The following is a 19230-nucleotide window of genomic DNA, read 5'->3' on the forward strand; positions in this document are numbered from 1 at the left end:
AACGGTGTCCCCCTTCCCCCATCCCATCTTATCCCCGCTCATCATCACCGCGCGTGCGCGCGCGAACGTCCACAAATTCGCTGGTGCGTCCCTCTCTCGAATCACTCACGGTGCGTGTACTCTCGCCCACTCAACCGTCCGTTGCTTTCTGCCGACCCCATCTCCTCTCTCCTCCACACACCCTTCATACACCTTCTCGGCGGCACGACGCGCAGTGTCAGTGTCTGAGCTGATTGCCTCGGCCTTCGATCTCCGCATACATACAGTCCTCCCTCCCCCCTTGTCCCTCTTGCCTCTCCTTTGGGGGAGGGCACGACCGCATGCCTGGTGCACCGCCACGACCATCACTACTGCCAGTACCGAAATGGGTGCCGCTAACTCGTGCACGTGCTCCGAGACGAGGTACCGCTTCAAGGACTTCATCATCTCTGTCTACCCCGACAAGAACCACGGCGGCCCTGATGAGGATGCGCTCGCCAAGCTGTGCAGTTACATCTCCAGCAACCCAGAGCGCATCCCCCGCGTGTGCCGCAAGATCGGCAAACTTCTTCTCCGTGACGTTGCGAGCCGCAAAGAAAACCGAGTCATGGTGTCGGTGCTCATGCTGCGCACCCTCATCGAGCACTCCGCCCGTGTGAACGACTTTGTGCCCCATAGCGTCGATATCTGTGCTCTGTTGCTATCAACAGTCGTCTCGCGCTACCGCATTGGTGCCGCGGATGTGCTGAGCACGCTGTGCTATCGACTCAGCACTCAGCCGAACACAGACTCAGCGCGCCGGCTGATGGCGGACAACAAAGACCGCTTTGTGCCTCAATTGCTGAAGATGGCGTCCGATCACATAGCGTCTCGAGTGGATGCGAAGGCCATGCAGACGCGCTACGCCGCTATCGTGGCGCTCAGCAACATCGCCCACTGCATCCACACAGTCCTGGCGGGGAACGTGGCGGCCATCATGGAGGCCATGATCGTCAACCTCATTCTCGTACTGCGTGAGCGTGCGCAGAGACCGCTAAGTGACGCGAGTGTGCATCGCCTCGCGCAGCGGCACTACGGCGGCGCCGATGCAACGTCGGCGGCCGCCCCCACCCTGGAACTACCGACGGAGGCGGAGGAGCGGGATGTCGTGTACGTGCTGGCCTGCAGCCATGGCATTGGCGCAACGGCAGCCTGCACGACCACGGCCGGCGTGGAAGGGCTGCTGAGCCGCATCACGGGGCTGCTGGGGAAGCAGAGTGGCTGGGCCATAGCATATGTGCCATCACTCGTTTTCAGCGACATTGTGTCGGCCATGCAGCGTCGCCCACAGCAACTGGGCTTCTCCGTGTATCAGTGCCTGTGCGATGTGGGGCAACGCACGTCCGACCCGAGCGTGCGTATTGGTGTACTACGGTCTCTGCAGGCCTGTGTGGACGCGCTGCCAATGACGGGCGGCCGCCCGGCAGTGGTTCTGGACCACATCGTGAGCGTCATGCGGCTGCCCGTGGCCGGCAGCACTGCCGATGGGGCAGCCGCCGTAGACGAGGGAGGCGTCGACCGTGCGCGTCTGCGTACGGAGACACACGACGCCATCGTGACGCTGGCAGCTAAACTTCTTCGCGCCACCTACCGGCAGCGGAATGCGCCGCAGCTGCAAAGCATTCTTGTCTCGCTCTGGCAGCTGCTTGAGGTGGGGCAGACCAGCGGCGCGCCGCATCCGACGCTGGCGTTGCGGCTCCTTGTCGTGGCTGCGCCTTACCTGCGCTCTGTGCCGCTGGTGGACCGCAGAGACGTGCGAGTGACGGAGGGGCTTCAATTCTATCTCCACGGTGGCGGCGACGATGCGCAGCGACACCTCGCCTCGCGCGTACTGAGTGGCATCCTCGCTGGCATCCCGGAGCAGACTCACAGCGCGGCAGGAGGCAGCGGCGGCGACAAGACAAATGGAGCGACCGTCACTGCGTCGTTCTCAGCAGCGGCGTCGCTATCCACGAGCACGGGAGCGCTGTTCACAGACGAGAGAGATGTGGCCTTCGCGCAGGAGTGGGCCAAACGGGTGTCCAGGGAGACGCAGGGCATCACGCCGCTGACGGTGGTGTCGGTCGCGGACGTGCTCTGTGCCCTCATGGCTGGCTACGGTGTGAGTGGGCTGCCCTTCACTCTCATGTTTCTATGGACACTGCAGCAGCGCTGCGTGCGCGCAGAGCCGGAGGTTGCAGCGGCCCCAGCAGCACCGACTTCGTCAGCGGCACTGCAAGACGATACCGCGAGCGCTTCAACGGCGGCGTTGACGACGATGCCAGCGCCGAGGACTGCCATATCCTCTCTCGCCTGCGCCTGGCTGCACATGATTGCGGCCTTATTGGTGTGCTGTGGCCGCGTGTACGCGATTCCGAAGCTGCAGGCATATGGGCAAGAGGTAATGGAGAAGAGAGCCGCAGCTGGCCAGCTCGCGAGCTGCTTCCAGCCGCTCTTGCACATTGCCGGGCACGCCGAAGATGCATACACGGTCAGCGGACTGCGCTGCCTTGTCTCGGAGCAGAGTTGCCTGCTCGCGACGGATGACACGGAGTCGCCTGTGCCGAAGCTGCCATCGTTCAGCTACGTGTCGAACATCATCGAAGACGCAGAGTGGGCAGACGTCGCTGCCGTTTTCGGCGCCAGCGAGGAAGAGGAGCTGCATGCAGTCATTGAAGAAGTTTGCTTCCAGCCAGACAGCGAGGCGAACGTTAGCCTTATCAGCGCCACCATCGCACGCGACGCATCGATGCCCTCGACCGACGCCACGTCGAAGCAGCTGCGGCCCTTCTCCTTGAATGTGCAGGATGAGGCCAAGCTAAGCACACTGCGCTCTCTGCGCATCTCCGTGGCGGACAACAGCGTTGCTGGTGCCCAGGACAGTCGTGGGGAGGTGCCACTCAGCGCCGCTGCAACCACCACAGCCAAGAAGGTGCAGGAGATCGCGGAGTACTACAGCGTGAGCGCAGCGACGCGGGTGCTGCCGCCGGAGGCGACGGCCACACTTCCCCCGCTGCCAATGTTGCCACCCTCCAGAGATGACGAGGACACCTCAGGGGGGATGAGTGAGTCGAGCGAACCTTTGTCGGAGGAGCGCTGGAGAGCAAGGCCGCCGCCGTTGTACCCGACCGGGCTCACGGCGGACGGTCGCTTCCCCAGCAGGGCCGGCACGGAGGGCGCGGCGTGGGTCAATCCGCTGGATGTGGATGTTGCTATACACACCGTTCGCAAAGCCCGCGCTGCGCTGTCGATCCGTGCGCTGCCGGCAGCTCGATACTTGTCCATGACATAGAAGGGTGCGTGAGCCTGGCACGATAGCCAGCGCACACGTTTCTGTACGCCGCGCCACTATACCCTCACCATCCTTCCTCCAGTGCTCGGGTGTGATGACGGTGTTGGCACGGTGGGCGGTCACTGCGTCTGCGCGCGATCGCTTGTGGCCGCCTCTCTCTCTTGGAGGTGAGCCGCACGTATTCACCTGCGCGTGGGGTGGGGGCGCTTGTAGGACACACCGATGAGCCCCTGCCTCGCCGTCTATTTTTGGGGGGTGGGGAAGAAGGCCGCCGCCGCTGCTTCCCCCCTCCCCCCGTTTATTCGATGCCAAATTCTTTCCGCTGCTTCTACGTTAGAGCGACGGCGCCGCTTAGCTAATGTGTGTTCGCGATGCTGTGCCGTTATCTCGCTCCCTTCCTCTCGATCTGCCAGTCCGTCTGCCTGATGGGAGGAGAGGGGGAGGTACAAAGAAAGCTAGACATCGCGGCGGCTGATTCACTCGCGCCTCGTTGGTGCGGGTGTGCATACCGCGCCCTGCAGCTTTCCTCCCGCTCCTCCCGCCCTCCCTGTCGTCTCCACTGCGCGAGGCTCGATGTGCCGTTCTGTCGCCTCTTAGCCAATCTTCCAAGAAAAAGGGCCACCGCTCTCTGTCTTTTCTGTTTCTCTGCCAACGTCTGCGCGTGCATGGCTCCCAGAAAGAGACGTGTGTGTGCGGAAAAGGGGGGGTCTGGCGGGCCCGCAAAGCGCCTGCGCTGTCTTCCCTCTCCCACCCCCGACTTCGCGATGTCTCAGCCCCGCGCTACGAGTCGCCCTCTTTCTGTCTCCCCGCCTGCACAACTCCACCCACCCCACCGCCTACAGCTCACTTGCTTCGCCCACGGCGTACCGCGTGGCACACACCCACGCGCACAGTTATACGCGCTCACGCTCAGGCGGCACCTCTTGTCCCAAACCCACGCTGACTCCCATCCACGTACCCTCATGACGTGCACCGGCATGTCCTTCCCACCGTTCCGCACTTTAGAAGGTGAAGTCCTCGACCTTAACGTGTCCTCCGCCATCGATGCGAAGGATGCGGTGGCTCTTCTGTACTTCTGCGGCGGAGATGAGAAAGCTTGCGTGGTGCAGCCCTGCAGTCTTGCGCTCTCCCAGTACCAGATGCACATTGGTCCCCTCGGCCGCGAGGCGTGCGTGGAGGTGCCGTACATGTTCATTGCCACCTGGGGCATTGCACGTGCCTCCTCCTCCGTCACAAAGGCCTTTGTGCAAGTCCAACAGCAGGCGGAAGAGACGGCGCGGACGTCGTCAGGTGCGGCATCGATGAGTCCTGCCATTGGCGGTGGTGTAGCTTCGACCGCGAGTCCTTCGGCTACGGCTGCAGTGGCGATCATGACGCCACTGCTGAGCGCTCCTCCAGCGCAAGTGCCACAGCCAGCGCCGCTGCCATCGCGACCGCGATACGCGGACCCTCTGCCGGCTCTCTACGTGGTCACGCTGCAGACAAAGCACGTCTGGCAGCATCGCCTTATCGTACAGTCGGAGCGTCTCCTCAAGAACATACGAGCGCATCTCACCGTAGTGCACTGCCTGGCGCGCGTATCTGACCTTCCAGCTTTTCGCTACGCCGAGGAGCGGCAGCGGCGAGGCGGCCGCGTGGAAAACGCGGGAGAGGCAGCGGAAGCGGCGACTATGTGGAGTACTGAGTTCGGCTGGAACCTCTACTCGCCGCAACGTGAGTTCACCCGCCAGCTCTGCGTAGACGCGTCTCGCCCCACACTGGAGGTGGCCACGGAGGCGGCCCTGCAAGAGGGCCGCATTGGCCTCCGTCAAGACCTGCGGCCTTGGTTCAGCCTGGTGGACCTGCGCGACGAGGACAGAGACGTCGGCCGCGGTGAGCGCCCCGTCGACTGCCAGTACACGTGCTCCCCCACCTACCCGTGGCTCTTCTTACAGCCTAAGCTGGTGGACCGCGAGCTGCTGCTGAAGGCGATGGCGGCCCGCTCGCGCGCCCGTGTCCCTGCGGTGTCATATGTGTGCTTGCGCACAGGCGCCGTCCTCGCACGCAGCTCGCAGCCCCTCATGCGCTCGCCGCAACTAAGCGCCGACTCGGACGTGTGTTACACACTCATTAATATGGGCTACGGACCCCACCGCACTCATCCACAGCGTGCGACATCGTCCGCAGCAGCGGCGCTACCGCCTGTCACTTCGTCTTTGGCAACCGCACAGGCAACCGCTCATGTTGGGTCGCCCGCCGCGGCCACGTCCCTCAAGGCGAGTCCTGTGGTGTCAGCCACGGCCGCAGCGACGAGACCGGTCCGTCCGCCGTCTCTCTTCGACGACGACTCGGACGGCGATGGCCGACCGACACGTGCCACCAGCACAAGCAACGCATCTTCCGCAAAGCAGCTGGAGAGCGCCCCAGCGAACGGTAACCGCCAAACCTCCCTCACGACACCGTCGTCGGCGCCCCCCAAGGCTACGCGCAACTCCCTGGGCACCTCAAGCGCTGGAGACGTGGGGAACGTCGGCGCCTCGCAGCCGGCGGAGGCCTCGCAAACTACTACACCAAGCACGAACGCGAGCGCGGCGAAGGTGCTGCTAGTAGTGGACTGCCGACCACAGATCACAGCCGCCGGCAACGCCCAGCTTGGCGGTGGCTACGAGTCGGGTAGCCACTACACGTTCTGTCAGACCAACTTCTTCGAGATCGACAACATCTTCGGCGTGGCCAAGTCCTTCGAGAAGCTGCGCAGCGTCCTGGCCCGCTACCAGGGAAACACGGTGGAGAAGACATTTCTGCGGCGGCTGTACGACTCGGACTGGCTCGCCATCGTCCAGCGCGTTCTCGTCTGCTCCGTGACGGCGGCGCAATCACTGCAGAGCGGTGTCTCGTGCCTGGTCCACTGCACCGACGGTTGGGATCGTACGTCGCAGTGCACGGCGCTCGCAATGCTTCTGCTGGATCCGTACTACCGCACCATCGTGGGCTTCTGCACGCTGATCGAGAAGGAGTTCTGCTCCTTCGGCCACAAGTTCGCAGAGCGCTCTGGGCACCAGCTGCCGGGCCGCACGACCGTCTTCACGCACTCGGGCGTTACAAGCTCCGACACGGAGCAGCAGCACGGCGGTAGCGGCGGCAGTGCGCCGCGTCTGGACACGTCACCGATCTTCGTGCACTTCTTGGACGCTGTTTTTCAGGTGTGCCGCCAGTACCCGACGTGCTTTGAGTTCACGCCGGAGCTACTCGCCCACCTCTCCGAGGTCGTCTACAGCTGCCTCTACGGAACTTTCTTGTGCAATGGAGAGCAGGAACGGCGCCTTGAGGGGGTGCGGCTGCGCACAGCCTCTGTCTGGACAGACATCCTGCGCCGCGTGCAGCGGGAGAAGGCCGGTGAGGTCCCACTCTGCTTCGTCAACGTCGATTACGACGCAGCGACGGCGTGGCGCTTCATCTCGCAGCGGCGGCGCGGGGGTGGGGGGGGCGGTGCCGCGGTGCTGGGGGACTTCGTGCTGCGGCCCAACTGCAGCAGTAAACGTCTTGTCTTCTGGGAGCAGCTGTACACGCGTGAGGACGCAGATCACTACCTCAGCTACAACCCCAACGTGCACGCCGTTAAAACGACGCGGAGGGTCTCGTGGGGGGCCGAGTTCGATAGGTTCCTCGATGCTGAGGTGGAGGAAGCGTGCGCCGAGCGAGTGAGCGAAATGGCGTCGCTAGCCGCCCTCGAGGCGTTCATGACCGCCGAGGCGAACACCACAGCGGCGCCGTTGCCCGCGTCTAACACGGGAAAGAGTGCGTGGTGTGTCTTCGATGCCGTCAACTGCTTCAACTGCTACAAGCCCTTTGGCATGTGGAGCACCAAGGCCCAATGCGCAGCGTGCAAGCAGTATTTCTGTGCCGACTGCCACGTGCACGACTGCATCTTGCAGCAGTATTGATATCATGCGCGTTACAGCGTGTGTCGTCGTGTGTGCTGGCGTAACGGCGTGTTGGCGCATTGATGTCATCGTTACCTTACTGTGCTACGGGTGCTGCGCAAAGGAGTCCAATGAAGGGACGGAATGGATGTACGCCAGACAAGAGACGGAGAGGCAGTGAAGACGCATTGACGTGCGCGCCAACCCGCGCGTGTGCTGATGAGGGCATCTCTTTCTCTGTCTGTTTCTCCGGCGCCCTCTTTTCCACTCTCCCCATCGTACCGCTTCGCTGCGTGTTGGCCTCCGGCTGCTCTCCCCCCGTCTTCCCCTCTCTCTCCCGCGCCCGCCAACATCCACACATCCATCGGTGACGGGGTCGAGCACACACACACACACACATACACAGACACGCGTGCTTTTCTCACCCTCCCCCCACCCACACCCAATTACCGGTACGCTCCTCATCGCACGGCATGGCCTACATGCAGCTGGCGTACCGCAGCAGCTCCTCCGAGCTCAATCCGTCGGAGCGCGTGGCGCTTCGCGCTGAGGAACGTGCAAGGCTACAGGACACCAAAGTTGCCGCGCGTGCTCTTTCGCGCATCCAGCGTGGCGGCTTCACCCAAGCCGATGTGCACACCCTACTAGAGCACCTCTTCTTGCACCCGTCGGTGACAGTGCCACAGCGCTTCATGGTGGCCTCGCCGTCTTCCAGGCCGACCTCCGGGTCAAGGCAGCATCGCCGCATCTTCTTTGCGCTGACGCACAACCGCAGCTACATGCGCCAAATACGGCACAAGCGCAGGGCCAGTACCGTTGAGAGCCACTACTTTCAAGTGCCTCAAGCCCCACTTCCGCTATCCTACGAGGCACAGCGTGATGTTGACTACGTGATGGGACGCCAACGTCAAGGGCGTCTGCAGGTGAGCAGCAGCTACGCGCCACTCTTCTCCAAGATGAATGTGTGGACGCCAGAGGCATCCACAGCGGTGGAGCGCGACGCGCTGCGATTTCTGACGCCGCCTGAGCGCCGCTAAATGGTGGAGGCGCTTGAAAGGCTGGCGCCACAGGCCCACTACAAGCCGTCCAACCCGATGGCGCGTACACGCCTTAATGAACGAGCGCATCTGTCGGACCTGCGTCGCCGCGCCCCTGACTAGTTCGTACCTGTCTGCTCTAAGGGACGGGCGCTGTGTTTGACGAAGCACTGCGAGGGCAACGAGGAACGTGTCGCGCACAAGAAGGTGCCAAAGAACTCTGCAGTGTGGCTTTAGTGTTGGCCCACCAACGCGGAAGGCGATGATAAGCCGCTGTGGTGTCAGGGAGTGGCGACTGGTGAACACCGAGGTGGGCACGTGCCGTTGCGCCATGATGAACTGGATGAAGCCGCTGCTCTTTTCCACCTCTTTCACGTATGCGTCTTTGTGCTCGCCAATGCGAACGTGCTTGAGCGAGCGCGCATGATGCCCTCGGGGCGGTGCTCGCGAACACCTCACACGAGGTATTGATGTGCCCTTCTCCCCCCCTCTCTTTCCGTTTTTCTCTTCCAAGGCCTTCCGCGTACACCTACTTGTCTGCCCGTGCCGCCGAAACGGGCCTTACACGAAGACCCTGTGGTGGTGGGGCACCAGCCGAAGATGTAGTGCCTGGTTTCACTCACCATTGGCGAGGTGGAAGAGCGAGAAAGTGTGGAAGCGGGATGGCCAGACACCAGTGGCCAGAGCGTCTCCACGCGTGCGCGCGCGCATGTATAGGTTTTGTGTCCTCCTCCTAAGCGGCGTAGCTGTGATGCGGTGACGCTCAAGGCGCCGCACAGTGGTGGGCGCAAGTCGTCAGCGGTGCCGCCCCTCTCCCGACCTCACACACTCACCGCTTTCCCCTCGTCGTTTCGTTGGCTCGCTGGAAATGTCCGTAATCATGTGAATAGACGACCGCGACGCCTGATCTGCTCGCGAAAATGTTTTCTTCTCTCGCTTCCACATCTCCGTCCTTCTCATGATGCACGTGCGCCGCGGAAAGCAGCTGCGGTGAGCGAGGCGGAGGGGGGAGAGAGAGCGGTACAGTGCGCGCCCCCCTTCCTCCTCTGCCCTCGTTCGCTGACTCTGTGCGCTCACGTGTCGCGTTTCTATGTCTTCCCTTCATTTCATGTGCCTTCCTTCTCCACCGGCTGAAAGACCGAGCAGGGAGCGTAAGAGGCACATGCGCGAGTGCATGAGCGCACACGAAGCGTGAGGGGGAGGAGGGACGTGGACGCGCACCTCTCGCGCCCGTCTTCGGGCCTCCTTTTCTTGCTTCCCTCTTTACCAAGGGCGTGCGTGCGTCTCCATGTTACCCATCCGATGATGCCTCTTACGATCTCTGTCTCCCCTGAACAATTTACGCGGCGTGTGCGCGGGCCTCTCTTCTGTTTCTCGATGGGAGGCAGGAAGGTGCCCTGATATGTGCAACCCCCCTTCTCTCGTCTCTTCTCCCTCCCTTCACGTTGGTGTGCAACGGATCACCCCACTTGGCGAGGCGCACGCGGGCCGCTTTTATGTTTGCGTGCGCTTCTCTACGTGTTACCCTCCTCCTCCTCTTCTATCCCTATTCTTTGCGACACTGTCTCCTCCCCTCTCTCTGCACGCTCAGTGGGGGCCCTCCTCACCACCGCAGGATGCCCCCCCCCCACTAGGGCGCCGCCGCCACTGACGTTTGCCTCTGTCTCCGTTCATATTCTGTAGTGAGCTGAGGTGAGAGAGAGATAGAGAGAGAGGAGGGCGACGGTGCCGCATGCGAGAGCGACACGCTTTTCCATTCATCTTCGCTGGCGCCTTACGGCAACTTCCACCTAACATACGACGGCCCCACGTGTGTGCGTGCGCGTGTGTGTGTGTGCGAGCATGACTTGCCTCGGCTCGCAAATCCATTCTTAGCCATGTACACTGAGTACGGGGAAGAAAAAAACGTGCCGCGGAGAGGCGCTTCTCCTTTCCTCCCCGCCATCACCACGTGCAGCACTCTTCTCCATCGGCTTCCCCGCGCCCCTCTCCCCTGATTTTCCTACCCGCCCTCCCCCCTCGGCACCGCACACACACACACACACGGGTGCACCACCTCATTCCTCATTCCTCATCTCACCTCCGCAATGCCGGCTTGACAACGCGGCTGCCCGCCGCTTCTTCCTGTCGTTGCATTAGCGCATAATAACGTCTTCGGTATGCTCGGCACCACCGCCAAGGCGACGCAGCGACTTTTGAGGGCGGCGGAGCAGGACGTGGTGAGAGCTCAACTGGAGAACTTCGAGCGCATGCACCCGGCAGCGAGCGTATCCGCCAACCGACGTGCCTCTGGCTCCTCCGATTCTTCCGTCGGCGTCCTCGGCGCGCAGCCTACGACGACCATGCAGACACGGCCTCCCGCCTCCGTGCCTGCGAAGCACACCGGTGCCAATGGGCAGGGCAGCAGGGCACTCGTGGATCGGCTAACAGTGCCACCGTTTAGCGGGGCATCTGTGCACGGGGAGCGCTCCATCTTGAATGAGGCGCAGCAGGTGCAGGAGGCCGTGGCGTGGCTGCGCGAATGCCCCAGTCGCACCCTGCTGCTGCTCCAGCAGCGCGTCCTGCGCACAACGGAGACTCTCTTTACTCGGCTGGTCGGCATGCCTGCGGCTGCACGTCAAGTTTTGGCGCATGTCGCTGCGGAAAGCCAACCGATAGCAGCCCAGAAGGATGCAGGCACGGGCGGCGACGACGACGACGCGGGCGACGGCGTGGTGGGGCTGAACTATGTGCTGCCGCCGCAACCCCTGACGTTCTCCGACTTCGTGAGTGACTTCCTGCTCGACAGTCCAGCCGGTGCCGCCTCGACGTCGAGTGCGCTGCCATGCCACCTTGTCCTCCTCAGCGGGCGTCCGCCGCCGGTGGCGCCGCTGACGTCGCTGCATGTTGTCTACGGTCTTCACGTTGTCGAGGAGGTGCTGCGCCGACCGAGCCTCTCGACATCTCGAGGGCCGGGCGCATCGCCGACCGCGGTGGTACGGCTGGAGGATCACCAAGCTCTCCTCTCGGAGGTGGTTCACTGGACTACTTTCTTTGAGTCGATCTTCGACAAAGCGACCGAGGGACTGTGCAGGGATCCGCTGAACTTCTATGTGGCGGTGCTGCTGGCCTGCGCGGAGCGCGGCGCTTGGGAGCTGCACAACACGGCTGACGCCCTTGCAGAGGAGGCGGTTCGGCAGCTGAAGCTGAACGATGCTGCCAACGGACGCCGCCCCAACGTGTGCGCAGCCTGCCGGACAGAGGCCGCACGTCTCGCTGCTAGCTGCCGAAGTTATGTGAAGCACACCCTGCGCACCGTCGCGGCTTCCCCGCACGCAGCCAGCCGCAGCTGCAGTCGCCGCAGTGCCAAAGGTGCCAAGAGCGCAGCCTCGAGTCGCTGCTCTGCGCCTGTCACGCGGTTCTTCCTGGCTACATCTGCAGTAGTGTGGTGGGCTGCCGCCTTCCTGCGACTGTATCGACTGCGCACGCCGGTTGCAGCGCCGTGCCGAGCGCCGGCCGTGAAGAGGGTCAGCGGCACCTCGGCGACGCCACTTGACGGTGATGCACAGGCGGCTCCCGCGGGCGATGTGGTGAGCAGCGCGGAGGCAGCCTTCATCCGTGACTGGATAGCACAGGCTGCCGTGATGGATCGAGACGGGTTCATCGAGCAGGAGGATGCAGGCTCTCTCTGCATCCCACTCAGCTGCGCCACCGACGCCCCCGTCGCGGTGTTCGGCTTCACGCTGGAGAGCGTGCAGGCGGCGCTGGCTCGCATGACGGCCTGGGTGACTGCTGGCGTCGTGGCTGACACGCCGTTGCGTGTCGATGAGTTACTTGCAGCGCTTCAGGACGATTACGCTGTCCTTCCGTACTACCTCAGCTACCTGAGGGGCGCATGAGGAGGTGCCGAGCCGGGAGTGGCTCACAGCAACGGGGCCGATAACCCCCTTCGAGACCCCCTCACACTCCCTCTCTCGACAGCCTTTGCATTCACCTTGATGATGTACATTCCTGTCTCCCCTCTCTCTTTTGTGGCGCAGCGAGCACCGACATAGGTGCGTGTGTGTGTGCGCTTATGCGTCTCACTCTCTCTGTCCGTCTCCGCTACCGCTTTGTGAAAGTGCGCCGCGTCGCGCACGCTGTTGACTCTGTGCTGATATGCCGCCATCACGTCACGGATACGTGCACGCGAGCGGATGGACGCGCGCTGTTTCATGCTTGTGGGCGCACAAGCCTGCACGCACATACAGTCCCATACAACGACCATGCATGCGACAGCCAGCACTACAGTCGTGCACCGCCACTCCTCTCTCTCTCTGTGACCCGTACGCGTACGCGCACACCGCTCCAGCGCACCGCTCTCGGTACACCCCATCCTGTGCCGCTATTTTTAGTGTTGCTCGTGCCACGCCCTTCGCTGCCTCTCGCGCGAGCAGACGCCGTTACCGCATTCGCCCCTTCTGTTACTCTCCGTCGCTGCCCCTCAGATCTTGTGCCTTTGCCTTTCCTCTATAGACACCACACACACACACACCTCTGCCTCCTCCCTCGTCATCATGCCGGCGGTGGATGTTGCGGTGGTCTGCGCTACGCAGATTACTGGGGTGTCGCTGCGCAATCCGTTCTGCGTGTACGTGCGCCTCCAGGGGCAGGCGATCCGAACGAACTTCGTCAATGCTGACTGCGCGGGTGAGGTGCGTTATTCCGAGCGGTTTTGCTTTCAGTACAAGTACGACTCCAACCGCTCAGGTCGCAACCGCTTGTTCGCAGAGCTATGGACCAAGTCGTTCTTCTCGCAAAGCTGCGTGTCGGTGGCGTGGATCGAAATGAGCGAGCAACACTTCGTGCGTGGCGAGCAACTCCGCGTGAACCTGCGGGGCACCTTTGAGGGCAAGAGCGCCACGCTCAGCCTCGTTATCACGCCCCTGGACTTCGGCGAGACCGCCGCCGTGGTTCAGCAGGTGGTGCCAGTGGCGTATGGGCTGCCAGTGGAGGGGGTCCCGCTTGCACCGGCCGATCCGTACACCAGTGCCGCGTACATGCCGAACGTGTGCGCCGTAGTGCCGGATCCGGCGTCATGCCGAAAATGTGATGCGGCCCCGTTGCCGCCGCCGCCGCCGGCGTTCGTCGGCGCGTCCCTGCCGCCGCCGCTCTACCCAAGCTTCTCGCAGGACAAGCAGCAGCAGACCTCAAGCGCCGGCGCTGGCGGCCAGAACGCGGAGCTTGATAACCGCGCGGGCTACCCGAAGCAGCCATAGGAAGGCGTTAGTGTGAGATCACTGCTCCTCTGCTATGCTCCCCTGTGTCTAGCTGCTGCTCCCTAGATGTTATTCAATAAATGCTGCGCTGGGCCTCCGGCATGTCAGAGAGCGGGGCCGGCGAGGATGTGGGCGCGTCTCTCTCCGTCGCCTCCCTCCCTCTCTCGTTCCCAGTCATGCGCTTCGCTTTCGCTCTCCTCTCCGTCGACTGCATTACCGCTTCGTTTCGCGTTTCTTTGCAAGGGGGGGGCGCCACATCCTGCACACCTCGTGTCTGTCTCCCTCTCTCCTGGTGCCCTCTCCGTTCGACCACACAAAATCGGCGGCAGCGCTGCCCTGTGTCTCTCTGAAGGTGCGCTGTGCTGTGTTGGGCTCTTTGTGTGTGGACGTATTTTTGCTTTGATTTGTGCTTGAATCGACTTCAAGACGAAAGGGGTGTCGCACGTGTGGCTGCTCTGCCGTTGCCCATTTCGCTTGGCCCCCTTCCCATCCTCCCGCCTCATCGCCCCCCCCCTCCGTGCCGCTGGAGGGTCAGCAGCTGTGAATCTTGCACGCGCCGTTGTGCATCAAAAAAAAAAACGCAGGCTAAAGTGGCGACACGCTCGCTCCTCGTTGTCCTTCGCTTCGGCATGAATGACGGGCAGGCAACCCCCTAACCCAACGCGTGGGCGGTAAGGGCTTGGCTCCTCTCGCGGCGCCCTCGTGTCTTGGGTGCCCCTTCTCTGGTGCGGGTGTGCTGGCCTTCGTTTTCCTATCGCGCGCCGCTTTCCCTTTTCCCCCGCGGGCCCTTTCGCCGGCGGCCCACGCCAGCAGCCCCCGGCGCCGAGGGCCAGCGCGCCACCCAGGGCCCTCGCCGAAAGCCCACCGGCGGCTGGCCCCGGGGGAGGCCGCCTAGACCCCCTGGCGGCACGGAACCTGGCGCGAAGGCCAGCGCAGAGGAGGGGGGGCGGGGCGCGTGGCTGGTGGCGGGCCGTGCGCGTTGGCGGCGGGGGGCCGGCGGGCCCGCGGCGCGTGGCGGCGATTCCCCTTGGCGGGCGGGGAGCGGGGGGCCTAAGGCTTCGGCTGGGAACTAACATGCAGGTTGCGGTAACGGTGCATGGGGGGGGCGACCCGCTATCTTGCATGTGGGGTTGAGCAGGGATCACGCCGATGCAGGGATGAGCGCGACGGCGCGTTGCAGCAGCGCGTGGAAGCGCTTTACCGTCTCTTCCAGCTCTAGAATGCGCTGCTGGGCGTCAGCGAGGCTGCCGCGCTGGTAGGCCGAGAGGGACTGCTGATACTGCTCCGCCTGCCGTTGCTCCTGCCGCAGGCTGCGCAGCTGGTCCTCGAGCGAGCGCACGGCGAGAGACAAGGTCACCACTTCGGAGCTCACTAGGGGGTCGCGGTGCTGCTGCTGAGGCGCGCTCGGCGCCAGGTCTGCATAGGCGGCCATCGGTGGAGCAGCAGTCGGCAGTGATAGAGGCGGTCGCGCGTACGCCGACGCCATCGGCACAGCCGCGTAAGGGCTTGCGGCGGCGTCAAAGGCATCGTGGTACCACTCTGCCGGGCTATGTGTCACCTGGGCTTCTGGCGCTGAGACAGGCGACACTGGTGGAACACATGCGGCGCTGCTAGGCGGCGCCGGCGCTGCGTGTTGCCGCTGCCACCACACTGTTGTGGACGGCTGTTGCGCTAAAACGGTGCGGTTGAGCCCTGTCTCGCGGTTCGATGGACTCGAGGTTGCGACGCCGGCTGGGGCAGAAGACCGGCGGCGGTGCATCACGTGCAGTACCGCGTTCGTGGAGATGCGGTAGTAGTGCAGGGTGGCCTTGTCGTTCAGCTCCATGTACCGCCAAAGCAGACGTAGCCGCTCTGGCCCGCACGCTAGCCGGCGCGCTGCCGCTTCGGTTGGTGCGGCGCGTCGCTGCTGCCGCTCCATCTCCTCGCACAGCATCTTCTTCACCTCCCACACCGTCGCCATCTCGTGAGAGGCGACGGGGTAGGTGACAGGCCCTACCTCGCACCGCAGGTTCAACACTGGACCACGCTTCAGGAGGCACACGAGCTTTACGTAGGGGTCCCCTTTCAGCAAGAGGCACCCATTGTCGCGCAGCGAGCGCTCGGCGTGGATCTGCTGCCGGTTGTGCAGGAGCAGCTGCACCTCCGGCTTCACTTTGAAGTAGTCTTCGATTGCCAGCTGTAACGAGCGCAGTGGGGCGTCGATGTCAATCTCTGTGTCAAAGTAATCGCCATGCGCATCAAAGATCCGGACCGGCACGATCGGTGTGAGCTGCACCGACACAGGCGCTGCTGCCTCTGGATGCGTAGTGTCGCTGCTCATTGCAACTGATCGTGAGCAAGGCGCGCACTACTGGGACGGTGGGGGGGGGTAAGAGAAAAGGGTGGATGTCGAGACGGACTCGCAGGCGCACGCGCAGCTGCTGCCAGCGAGAGCAATGCAGCTATGTGAATCTATGAGTGAGGGATGAAGCACAGGTATTTCTGCGTATGTGTATGCGTAAGGGAGGAAGGTGGGGGGGGGCAGGCGGCAGGCGACAGGTGGGGGTGGTGCGACAAGTTGTGAGGGAGGTAGGAAAGCCGCCGACAGGCTCGCCCGTTCTCTTTCCTAGAGCGCTTTCCGCCGCCGCCGTGCCCGTCAAGAGGGAGAGGAGGAAGGACTGACAGCTGCTCTGTGGGTGCGTGTGCGCCATGCTTTCTCAGACCGACCGACGTGCACTACTGCGTATGGAGAGGCGAAGCACGAGCGGGCGAGAGACAACGCGCAAGTAAATGGGATTGCGCAGCATAGTGGGGCTATGCGCTCTGGCACTGCTGCGTAAGCCATGGCTATGCGTTGTTGTGTGTGTGGGAGGTGCGGGCTCCATGCGCGCTTGATTGGCTCGGAGGTGCGCAGGCAGCCCGTATGACCACGTACACACCTCTGTGAATGCACCATAGACCTGTGTGCTCTACCCTGTGAGACCGCAGAGTCACGTATCTGGTGAGGTGTAGCACTTCACCTCGTCTCGCCTCTGTAGGCGACTCGCGCATGATGCGCTCACACGACGCAGATATGCGCTCTGGACGACGACTCTTCCCTATATTGAATTCACTCTTACATACGCGTCAGCACTCACACGCACACTTACTTTCACTTGGGGCCCGCCCTTTCTTTCCTAGTCCGTCAGTTTCTATCGTACCAGCAATTCTCACGACCCTCTGTGCCGCCAACGCCGTCTTCGCCACAAACGTTCGCGCTTTTCTTCCGCTCGCCTACTGGGGCGGCGCGATCTGCTTAAAGCGTGCCTCACGGCGGCGTAGCGTCTCCTCGTCCACCACGAAGGTTGCTGCTGGGATCGGAGGCGCGGCGGGGGTACTGCTCTTGATGTCCAGCCCGAAGCGAGCGGCGCGGCGAAGGAGTGCCGCTTGCGTTGCACTCAGCGGGTCCAGACCAGCGTTAGCACGCTGCTTCTCCTCCTCCGACAGGCTTGCAAGGAGCTTGTTCACTACGCTTGGCGGCACGCCGACAGCACGGGGCTCGCCCTCTTCGTCGGGGTGCCACTTGCGCGGCGGCAGCGAGGCCTTGGGCTTGCGCAGGATGCGGTTGAGGCGGTGCGTGTTCTTCGGCTTCAGCTCTACCGCCTTTGGCGTGGCGTGGGCGGCGGGGGTTGCCGTCTCCTGCGGCGCAGGCATTGATTCGCCCTCGGCGGACATGCTGGTGTGACCTGGCGAATGGAGGAGGGGAAGAGGGGCAGAGGAGTGCACGCTGTGGGCGGACAGAGAAGAGAGGCGGAACACGCACGCGAGTTGCTCTGGAGGGATAGGAAAGTCACTCCACCCGCCGAGGTACGTGGGGAGTGGGCGGGTGCACGCCCGCGTGTGCGCCAGTTCGTTGACGAGGGTAGGAGAAATGGAGGGAGGAGAGGGCAGACGAGGTCAAATGTGCCGGCGCACGCGCAGGCGCAGAGAATGAGAGGCGAGCCGGTTGGGGCCACTTGCCGCAATGAACGCATACAGGGCGGGGCGCGTGAGCGGATCCTCACATCACGGTGGGCCGAGAAGCATGTGGGGGTGCCGCAGGGCAGAGGGATGACGTGGGAGTGGACCGAGACGATCAGAAAGAGAGAGAGAGCCGCAGCGCCCTTGTCGAGACGCTCTCGATTTCGCTTCTGCTACGTCGCGGACACATTGCAACCTCTCGTCACCACCATCACTATGCGTCTCACACCGGGCCACATGACGGCCATATGCAGCGGGGCAACGTGTGGCGGTACTCTGAGAGATTACTTTGCCTTGCCTCAGCTCGGTCGCTGCGCGCGGTTGGAATTTACTGTGCTTACGACGGGAACGGGGCGGTCGGTGTGGCGGGTCTGTGGCGAGGGGGGGGCGACGGCGCCGCGGGTCATGGGGGGGGTGGCGAGGGAGGGGGGGAAGGGAAAGGCCCAAGAGACACCAAGGCAGAGCCCCCCACCCCCACAACCCAGCCTGCCCGCCCGCCCGTTGTGTGTGTGTGTGTGGTGCAGTGATGTGCCCGAGAGACGCCGACGGCGCATCAAGCCACACCAAGCGGCAGCACGGCACTGAAAGGACAGCGACCTCATCATGAATGCATGCACTTCTACTGCGGAATGAAGCCAAATCGGAAGAGCAAAAACGCTGGTGCCTGCGAAGCGTTGAAGCGCAGCCCGATGGTCTCTCCAGCGTCAATGTTACGCACCGCACGCAGCTCAGCACAGCCGCCGATGCTGGCATCACGCGTGTTCACCTCCACCTGCACATTGCTGGAGGGGATGTGCGGGGTCATGTCCAGCAGCGGCACAAGCGTGGGGACCAGGTGATACTCCTCGGCATCGACTGGGTTGCCCGTCAGCGAGCTCAACATAGACTTGAATCGCCTCCGCCATCGCGTCTGCAGGTCGGCTTGATCGACAGTAGACAGAGCCGTGTAGCTGAGGGTGGACCCCATCTGCTGTGGCGCCAGTCCAGCCTTGGGTAGCATGTGCATGCGACTGAGCACAGTGCGCAGGGCCCAGTACGCCACCTGAATGGGCGGAGCTAGGGGTGAGTTCCAGCGCCGGAGCAGGTGCTGCAGGATGGAGAGCATCTCCCTCTGGTAGTCGTCCCACTCCACGAGTATCAGCGGGTCTAGGACGTCTTTGTGGCGTTGAATGACCAGTGCATCATCGATGGCGGGATGCGGGAGCAGATCGTAGTAGCTGCAGCGAGGGCTGTTGGGGTTCATGTGGTCGGCCGCAACCAGGAGCGCGAGGTACACCTGCTCGTGCATGACCGGATCGCGAATGCTGCGAGTGTTCATGAGATGCCGCACCACATCCAGTGTGGGCGGCTCCGTCGCCTGCACAAACGCGCTTCCCTGAAGCTGCTCTGAGGATATGCCACAACACTTGAGGGGAACCGATACGACGGTGGTGCCCTCCCGAATGGCGCACTTCGCTACGATGCCGCGGCATTGCTCCTCATTGGGGTCCACGGCGACACACCTGAACTCCGCCCCCGCTGCGCGCATCAGCTTGCATAGAGCGCCGACGCGGGCCTCGAATGGCGCAAGCGTCTCGCCACTTGCGCCAGCGCTAGTAGCGGCTGTTGACGCTAATCGGGAGAGAGAGTGCTGCAGCATCGCCAAGAGGTTCGCTTGTGCTCTGCTCTCGATGCTCCCTTGAGTCGAGAAGAAGAGAGGGGGGAGGAATGCGGAAGAGACGCATCTTCAACGAGGGAAGCCCCGCCCACACGCATGCAGCGAAGACGAGATCGCACGCAGGTCGATA

General features: G+C 63.2%; 8 protein-coding genes across 8 annotated transcripts; 5 read left to right on the top strand and 3 right to left on the bottom strand.

The window, feature by feature from the left end:
* Positions 1 to 364: 364 nt before the first annotated feature.
* LSCM1_06485 (uncharacterized protein) lies at positions 365 to 3289 on the top strand (the record flags this gene model as incomplete). Its single annotated transcript, XM_067323910.1, has 1 exon — positions 365 to 3289. One exon carries the CDS (start codon positions 365 to 367, stop codon positions 3287 to 3289), a length of 2925 nt encoding a protein of 974 aa, XP_067179224.1.
* Positions 3290 to 4251: 962 nt separating this feature from the next.
* Positions 4252 to 7212, top strand: LSCM1_06486 (uncharacterized protein; the record flags this gene model as incomplete). Its single annotated transcript, XM_067323911.1, has 1 exon — positions 4252 to 7212. One exon carries the CDS (start codon positions 4252 to 4254, stop codon positions 7210 to 7212), a length of 2961 nt encoding a protein of 986 aa, XP_067179225.1.
* A 452-nt stretch (positions 7213 to 7664) lies between these two features.
* Positions 7665 to 8228, top strand: LSCM1_06487 (uncharacterized protein; the record flags this gene model as incomplete). The annotated part of the gene is made up of 1 exon (XM_067323912.1): positions 7665 to 8228. One exon carries the CDS (start codon positions 7665 to 7667, stop codon positions 8226 to 8228), a length of 564 nt encoding a protein of 187 aa, XP_067179226.1.
* Positions 8229 to 10387: 2159 nt separating this feature from the next.
* On the top strand, positions 10388 to 12106 carry LSCM1_06489 (uncharacterized protein; the record flags this gene model as incomplete). Its single annotated transcript, XM_067323913.1, has 1 exon — positions 10388 to 12106. One exon carries the CDS (start codon positions 10388 to 10390, stop codon positions 12104 to 12106), a length of 1719 nt encoding a protein of 572 aa, XP_067179227.1.
* Positions 12107 to 12763: 657 nt separating this feature from the next.
* Positions 12764 to 13465, top strand: LSCM1_06490 (uncharacterized protein; the record flags this gene model as incomplete). The annotated part of the gene is made up of 1 exon (XM_067323914.1): positions 12764 to 13465. One exon carries the CDS (start codon positions 12764 to 12766, stop codon positions 13463 to 13465), a length of 702 nt encoding a protein of 233 aa, XP_067179228.1.
* Positions 13466 to 14606: 1141 nt separating this feature from the next.
* Positions 14607 to 15785, bottom strand: LSCM1_06491 (uncharacterized protein; the record flags this gene model as incomplete). The annotated part of the gene is made up of 1 exon (XM_067323915.1): positions 14607 to 15785. One exon carries the CDS (start codon positions 15783 to 15785, stop codon positions 14607 to 14609), a length of 1179 nt encoding a protein of 392 aa, XP_067179229.1.
* Positions 15786 to 16717: 932 nt separating this feature from the next.
* Positions 16718 to 17158, bottom strand: LSCM1_06492 (uncharacterized protein; the record flags this gene model as incomplete). Its single annotated transcript, XM_067323916.1, has 1 exon — positions 16718 to 17158. One exon carries the CDS (start codon positions 17156 to 17158, stop codon positions 16718 to 16720), a length of 441 nt encoding a protein of 146 aa, XP_067179230.1.
* Positions 17159 to 18062: 904 nt separating this feature from the next.
* Positions 18063 to 19082, bottom strand: LSCM1_06493 (uncharacterized protein; the record flags this gene model as incomplete). The annotated part of the gene is made up of 1 exon (XM_067323917.1): positions 18063 to 19082. The coding sequence occupies one exon, from the start codon at positions 19080 to 19082 to the stop codon at positions 18063 to 18065; it is 1020 nt and encodes a 339-aa protein (XP_067179231.1).
* Positions 19083 to 19230: the final 148 nt, after the last annotated feature.

This window comes from Leishmania martiniquensis, chromosome 20 (genome assembly GCF_017916325.1).
Source record: "Leishmania martiniquensis isolate LSCM1 chromosome 20, whole genome shotgun sequence".
NCBI classification, from domain to species: Eukaryota; Euglenozoa; class Kinetoplastea; order Trypanosomatida; family Trypanosomatidae; genus Leishmania; species Leishmania martiniquensis.